General features: G+C 44.6%; 1 protein-coding gene across 2 annotated transcripts; it reads right to left on the bottom strand.

The window, feature by feature from the left end:
* Positions 1–404: 404 nt before the first annotated feature.
* On the bottom strand, positions 405–5,741 carry aaas (achalasia, adrenocortical insufficiency, alacrimia). 2 transcript variants are annotated; one of them, XM_071543513.1, is made up of 17 exons: positions 5,627–5,741; positions 5,193–5,335; positions 4,673–4,800; positions 4,529–4,584; positions 4,326–4,417; positions 4,175–4,221; positions 3,748–3,846; positions 3,058–3,201; positions 2,815–2,935; positions 2,561–2,685; positions 2,120–2,180; positions 1,914–2,004; positions 1,448–1,541; positions 1,238–1,305; positions 1,007–1,088; positions 827–911; positions 405–630 (listed from the first exon to the last, which is right to left on the bottom strand). In XM_071543513.1, exons 2-17 carry the CDS (start codon positions 5,301–5,303, stop codon positions 475–477), a joined length of 1,560 nt encoding a protein of 519 aa, XP_071399614.1. In that variant the 5' UTR covers positions 5,304–5,335; positions 5,627–5,741; the 3' UTR covers positions 405–474. The 2 variants fall into 2 exon arrangements, with proteins under 2 accessions (XP_071399614.1, XP_071399615.1); XM_071543514.1 differs by lacking the exon at positions 5,627–5,741 and having other exon boundaries at positions 5,191–5,211.
* Positions 5,742–7,368: the final 1,627 nt, after the last annotated feature.

The following is a 7,368-nucleotide window of genomic DNA, read 5'->3' as shown; positions in this document are numbered from 1 at the left end:
GCCGTCCTTGCCTGATATCAGACAGAATTGTCAACTCGGTGGAGTGGGCGGATTCAAAGGTCTGGACCCAGGCAAATGCCGTCCCATTAGTGATTCAAAATATCCTGACCATTTAATTGGAAAATAGTGTGCTTTATATAACAGAGATGCAAATAAAAATATCACAGAGAAAAATATGATCCCGTTAAAATAATCCAGCTTGTAAAGATAAAAATCAATCGATCAGTGGCAATTATCATTAGAGACCAGAAAAAAAAACATAATTAGAGCACATTTACCTTCAAGGGTAAATGTATATGCTCTGGAGATGATCCTGCTCATAACTCCACAATCATGTCTATCAGGTACAACTGCTTGACAAATCATGAAAGACGCAGCAAGTCTTAGTTTAGCAAGAACTCTCTACAAATTTATTGACAATCAGTAATCACAAAAAATGATGAGTGAGTGTGTGTGATGGGGGGGTGGAGCTGGTCAAGAGACAAGCTCTGTGTAGAGGGTCTGATTGGCATAGTCAGCAGGCCTTTCCTGGAGGTGTGGCAGTGATGGGCTGCCACTGAGGCCAAGATGGGGGACTCCAGCACTCAGGAAGTAGAAAGGCACATGGGTAATTCTTCCACTGGACCAACACTGGGAACGGAGAGAGAAACATCACTTTAGTCACTTGGGAGGTGGAAGAGTAGAGAGTGAAAGTGAATAGTCAATATTCACCAGTCATAAATCTTCTCTGTCAACATAATTTACAGCTGAAATCACCACATCATTTACTTGAACAAATGACTGTAACATGAAAGGAGCAACAGGATCTTTCTAGGGAGAAACTGACCACAGTGAGCAGGGCTCCATGATGGAAATTTGGGTGGAACTGCATCAGTCTTGGCTCTGTGCCAGGCTCCCCCTGAACAAAACCACTAGGGGGAAACACAGGAGATATATACATCAGTATGGAATATAGTACTACTAAAGCACAACATTTTTAAATGCAGCCATACACAAAAAAACATACCATGGCAAGAGCTCAAAAATGGGGCTGGTTCTTGTCTTGAATACAGCAATCATAGCTGGACGATCTGCAGCTTGTGGATCACCTGAATGAACAGGTAAGACGGAGACTGAGCCACAATGTCAAAATATGGGAGTTACAGAAAATGTACTAAAACATAAGACCATTGAAATACTGGACACAAATAGGGGATAGCAGGGTGAAGAAATGACAACAAAGAGAAATGTGCCTGACCTTTGACAAGCACGGCAAGCCTCTCTCCTCTTGGGTCCCAGGCTAAAGACTGGATCTCTCCACCGACACTGGCAGACACGTAAAAAAAACAGAGAGATGAGTGCAGCTGAAACTTAGGGTCACTTCGGAGTGTGTTTGACATTTGAGGCTAAAGGATGGCCAATTAGCCAGAGCACCGGCTAACCTAGACTCTACTTGAGCCCCTCTTACATGAGGTCTCCATCTGGCGTGGTAAAGGTTGTCTCCGATAGGTCAGCCACCACTGCTGCCGCCTTTGGTCCTTTTGATGTGCTTGAAGGTACTCCTGGAGAAAAACAGAAAAAAAATACATGGAGACTTCTATTACAAAATGCTATTGTTTGGGTTTATTTTTTATTTATTGATTTTTGTAAGCTTTTGTTTCTTCACATGTGGGAGAGGGGGTTGATGATGAAGTAAAAAAACAAAAAAACAAAACAGAACAAAAACTTTTTTGTCAACCAAAGACAGTTACCTCATATCCTTTACTCAATATCCTTTAAGAACCATCATTTGAGGATAGGTATCACTTTTCTCAAATGGTTGATATCTCATTTTAGAACAGAACTATTCATGGATCAAATCAACTGTCACAAAAAACTGTGTTCTAAAATATAACTTATATGTTTGGCATTGTATGCAGAGTGTGACTTCTAACCTGGTGTGTCAGTGAAGGTCAGGGCGTAGATGACAGTCTCTCCCTGTACAGCGAAGAGAAGTCGGCTCCCATCTGGACTCCAACAACCAGACTAATCACCAAAAAGATCAGACCCATAATTCATGAATTAATCCATGTCCAGGCCAATCAAAACTGTGTTGTTACCTAATTGAACAACGAATGTGAAAAGTGGTGCACAGTATCACCTGACAGCGCCCTTTCAAACATGGCCAACGCTCACAAGTCCACATCCTGGTCTCCCAGACCCTGAAGAAACAGGCAGAAACTAGTTACCTTTCTGTGCAACACACACAGTTTAAAACTTCTCTTTGTGTGTACTTATCTTATAATGCCTGCTAGACTCCAGGCTAAGCCACTAATCTCTTACATGTTCATAAATATTCATGACAGGTGAGTGGACCTCAATTATAATGTAGCAAATGACTCAGGCCAGACATCATGAACACTAATCAAAAATGAGGAAAATTCATAAATATTCAGTGGTGCCTTTACATAGATTTAACTCGAAATGCGCTATTCCAGCACTACACACTTGATTACAAAGATTATAAACTCTTATAATGGCTCTCAAGCCTCTTTGAGAAACCACCAATCTCTGACTATACCTATGAAGTGTCGTCTCTCACCTGAACAGGGCAGAGGGTGTTGAGGCCAGCACATGGCTGCCATCAGGGGACCAGGACAGGAAGGTGACCCCACCTCCCCCCACACGATGAAGAGGCACACAGCTCTCTGCCGCTACGTCCCATATCTGACGAAGAAATTGACGCAAAAGAGAGGACAGACCACAGAAACTCAATAATGGATTCATTAAAACATTGTGCGAATCAGTTTTTGCATGGTGAAGTTAACTTTAGAGATTGAGGCTGCTGGTTCATACCATCATGGCGGTGTCCATGGGCGAGGCTGACACCAGGTGAGACCCACTTGGAGCCCAGGCGATGGACGTGACTGGAGAGTGGCCAGGATGGGACAAGACTTGAGCACAACCAGACGAGGGCCTGCATGGGTGGAGCAGGAGAAACGTGTACAATGAAGAAAAAAAATCCAACACAAAACAAGAGAAAACAGTGTAATGCAGTAGCGTGCATGCTTGCCTATGTGCACATGTGAATGCACCTACCTGGTCGACAGTGAGCACGGGTCCACATGCCAGACCAGCAAACAGTTCTGACAAGCGACAGCCAGGGCAGAAGCACACAGCGGCTTCCACTGCACTGCAGCAACACTCCTCTGTAGACGGTGCTTCAGCGTAGGCGCTGTGGCACTGAGAGACAGAGAGTACACCTTTGTAGAGCTCATGATACAGAGGGAGACTCAGCAGTGACAATGCAGTCAGAGAATGACATAGAACAACATTGCTGTGAAATATAATAGGATTTGTTTGCAGTCAGTCATGGAGACATACAGCTTTGTTGTGATCAGGATCAGAGGTTCAACCTGGCATCAATATACTTCTACAGACTAGCACTAAACCATACTGCTGACTTCCTCTGTTGTCATGTACCTGCTGACACCCTCTCCCAAGGCTGGTCTCCTCTTTTTAACCAACAATCTCTAAAATCACTACAGCTGGCAAACCATTGCATATAACTCCACTATCTGGCTGCAATAGCGACACACCAGAGCACTTATTTCTAAAATGTAGACTTAAAATGTGTCTCTTTTCCATCTTTCCATCTAACTATTGTCATCTTACACTGTTAAGCTTTGGCAGACAATCTGCCACGTTATCTTGTTTTTATGGAAGGGGATTTGTGATCTTCTGTAGAATGCACTTCAAAGACCAACACCCTGTAAGCTTTTATGGTACCTCTTAGGGTTGTAGATCTTAATGGAGTCGTCTAATAGGGCAACAGCAAATTTGTCTGTATGAGGATGCCAGGCAAAGGCTCGCACCGCACAGTCCGGCCTGGTTAAGCAGAAGGGAAGATAGTAGAAAAAGGTCATTTATTGGCATTTGGCTGAACAATTTTATAACCACAATATGAGATTTTAGGAACATAATACCAATAATGAGTTTACATACAATCTATTCTTAAAGAAATCCATTTTAAAACTTACATTTAAACACAAAATATTGTCAGCCCCTTCATCAAGAGCTCCACTTATCAGTTTCTACACAATAATAAATATACGTCTTCAATCCCATACTTTCATTTCTGTGGCAGTCCCACCCTAGAGACTGGCCCTTTGAGAGGAAAAATAAATTACAGATTATCAAAAAGGTCAGCACTTACCAGTTCAGCACTTGGGAAAACTCGGCAATCATGTCCTCACTACTCAACTAAAGAATGAATGAGATGAACAGCTGCAATGAATAAAAATTTTAATGTCCCGACACAAACTCCTCTATAATCAAGCATATTGAGACTGATGGGCACAACTTACAGTGAGGTGGGGAAACAGGGAGCCGTGGAAAGAAGAGACCCATCGTAGCAGCGCCAACACACAGCCAGAACTCATTGAAAGCCATTTGGGCACTGGGAACACACAAGCACAAATGTTATATGTCATAAGGCATATTAAGGATCAGGCATAATGTGAGAGGTTATGTTTTCAAGTACAACAGCAGATGTTGGAGCCTCACTTACCCTCTGCACTTGAGCTGGCAATTTCATCCAGTAGCCCATTGAGGCCGGTGTCCCGCCTGGAACACAGAGAGATGAGTTGTGAAAATGATCTGTGTGTGTGTGACTGTGTGTGTGTGTGTGTGTGTGTGTGTGTGTGTTACATACCATGCTGCTGCACTTCTCATCCACAGTGTTTCACTGTGGTCCAGAAAGGCTGCCTTACTGCTGCTCTCTGTTCGACTGTGGGGCTTCAGCGACTCCCGAGGGAAGTGTAGACTTAGAGGACTGGACTCCTACAGAATAAACACACAACCACAGAATGTACCTTTAAATTACAGCCACACAACACCTTTCCAAGGTACAAAATACACACATTAGCAGATAGATGTACCTACACTACAGTTAACTACTCTCTGGATGAAGGGAGTAAAATAAATACATTTGAACCCTTGCCACACCCACAGGAACCTTGTAGGTCCCTTGCCACACTTACTTTTGATCCACAGCATTTGTTTCTGAAGTCACTGAAAATGTTTTCATTCCATCTTGTTTTGTGATTGATTGTTGATTTGTTAAATCTGGGTAGGCTCGCTCTCTAAAATCCTTTGACACATGCTTTGTGATGAAGGGCTATATAAATAAACTTAATTTGAGTATATTTTTAAAAAGTTGATTTCTCTCACACCTGTTTCAGAGAGTCGTTAATAGCGGTTCCTGACAGCAGCTCGTTGTTGGACTCGCACAGTGTGGTCTGTCCAGAGGGCAGCGGAGGGGGGAACAGAGACAGTGAACACATCTTTCACACAGCGAGACCCCTGGCACCGCCACCTAGAAAACACGTTAACACACAGGTTACTCGGCTGAAATTATAGTGGAAGCCATCATTACTATACCTCAACAGCTGATTGTAGCTACAGCTAAGTCAGTAGCCACTGAGGTGCGACTAACGTGCTACTAGCTCAAGAGCTGCCAACGCTGAAGGTACAATTCAATCATGTCAGTAGAGTAGCTGGTTAGCTAACCTAGTTTGCTAACTGGGACTATCAGTTCCCATTGATATTAATTTGGCTTCGGCAGTAAGTCTACACTGGCGTTCGTCGGACTAGTATTGGAAATTACCTGTGCTATTCTGTGTAGTACGGTCAATCAGCTGTTAGCTGTTGTCCAAACTAGAAGTAAGCTACTAGTGATGCGCTGTGTTACTGTTGGTTGCCTAATGTCAGCTCGACTCCCGCCGTACACGGTAGGATTGGAGGCAATGAGGGACAAACAGTACGGAGTGTTTTCACAACGCGCACATCCACAGAGCAGAGGTTGATATGCTGCCCTCCTCAGGACGGAGAGCGACATTACATCCACACTGAACCAAACAGCAAACCAGCAGCCGTTGGTGGAGTTTTGATGTCAGAAAACAAGTAATTATTTTATTTTGGTTTATTTCATTACGTTTCATCATATTGTTCCACACTGCATTTCCTTTGTATTGAATACTTCCTTCTTTAAATGATCTTCATTCGTCATGTTGATGGACATGTGATAAACCTAAACACACAGTTGGGAATGAGTCATGATCGTGATGGTGATGGTGAGGATGGTGATGATATTTTATTGATCCCCACAGGGAGCCTTCACTTTCCTCTCTCCCTCAGCAGGGAGGTCAGACTCAGAGCGCATGGTCAGCTGCAGGACAGCATCCTGGAGCTGGAGGGGGTTCAGTGTCTTGCTCAAGGACACTTCAGCAGGGCGGGTGTTCGCCGACACGGGGCTTGAACCCAGTCCTTCTGGCCGAAGGACGGCTCTAAATACAGAATCAGTGAATGAAGCGCGCCCATAACATCACGACACATTTAGGAAGCTGGAAGGATGCTGTAATGATGGAAACTGGTAGCCTACATTCTTGTTTTTGCAGAGGACGGTAGCAGCGCCCCCTCGCGGGGCATCTTGCATTTCCGTGACGTCAATTCAGCACTGGGAAGGAGACAGCTCCCTCCCCCAAACCCAGCGCGTCTCACGTTGCATGGGTCCCCGGTTATTGATAACACAATTTGCCCGCTGGGATTCATCCTGATAACGTGAACTCGTGGGTAGGGGGACTCAAAATACAAGAGGCAGCCCGGACAAGACAAACAACGATCTGTTCATTATCACCGCAAGTATAGCAAGCCGAGCCCACCCCTCACTTGACAACGCGACATCAACCAGGCAGAAAGGTATGGGAATGTCATGCTATCCAATTAATGCTGATTAAATAAGAAATCAGGTATTACAGGACGTTCAGGTATGATGCCTTCGCTTGGTGCGGTACACGCTGCTCACACTGCACCAATGCATTATTTTTTGCCAAAAACGAATCACCGTCGATGAATGCAAGGAAATCATATTTGTGCATTGAGATAGCCCACATTACGAAATATTTGTGTTGATGCCAACATTCAGTAAAATCTACAGACGCTGCGGCAGTTTTACTTGGCATGGAGCATAGTAGGGTTCGGGCTTCAATTCATGCACGTCGGCTATGATGCTACTGAGTGTCATCATCACATCCTTGGTTATTTAAAGATTGATCTTCCTGCGTTTGTGTGCACTGCTCCTTCCCACAGGCCCGGTGTTGTGTCCCCCCCCCCCCCCCCCCCCCCCCCCTCACCCCCCTCTTTTCACGCTTTCAATTTGCTCAGCCGTCGCGGTTCTTCTCATGCAGTGGTGCAGTACGAGATATGGAGCTGATGTGGGCTATATGTGAATTGGGTACATGTGCGCTCTCTCTCTCTCTCTCTCCCTCTCTCTCTCCCTCTCTCTCTCTCTCATACACACACACACGCGCACGCACACACTCATGCTCGCATTCGGGTGGTTATGCAATT

This window comes from Centroberyx affinis, unplaced genomic scaffold (genome assembly GCF_046629955.1).
Source record: "Centroberyx affinis isolate AG114_WGS23_722 - 3 ecotype Tasmania unplaced genomic scaffold, CSIRO-AGI_Caff_v1 ptg004325l_1, whole genome shotgun sequence".
Lineage (NCBI taxonomy): Eukaryota > Metazoa > Chordata > Actinopteri > Beryciformes > Berycidae > Centroberyx > Centroberyx affinis.
Note: the sequence above shows the minus strand (reverse complement) of the source record. Positions and strands in the feature narration are given on the sequence as shown.

Excerpts from the sequence above, each read along its gene's own strand:
- aaas (XM_071543513.1), bottom strand. The coding sequence starts at position 5,303 with ATGTGTTCACTGTCTCTGTTCCCCCCTCCGCTGCCCTCTGGACAGACC. Across the intron at positions 3,847-4,174 it reads TTTTCCCAAGTGCTGAACTG|GCCGGACTGTGCGGTGCGAG; the intron begins GTAAGTGCTGAC and ends CTGCTTAACCAG. Across the intron at positions 1,306-1,447 it reads ACGCCAGATGGAGACCTCAT|TGTCGGTGGAGAGATCCAGT; the intron begins GTAAGAGGGGCT and ends CGTGTCTGCCAG.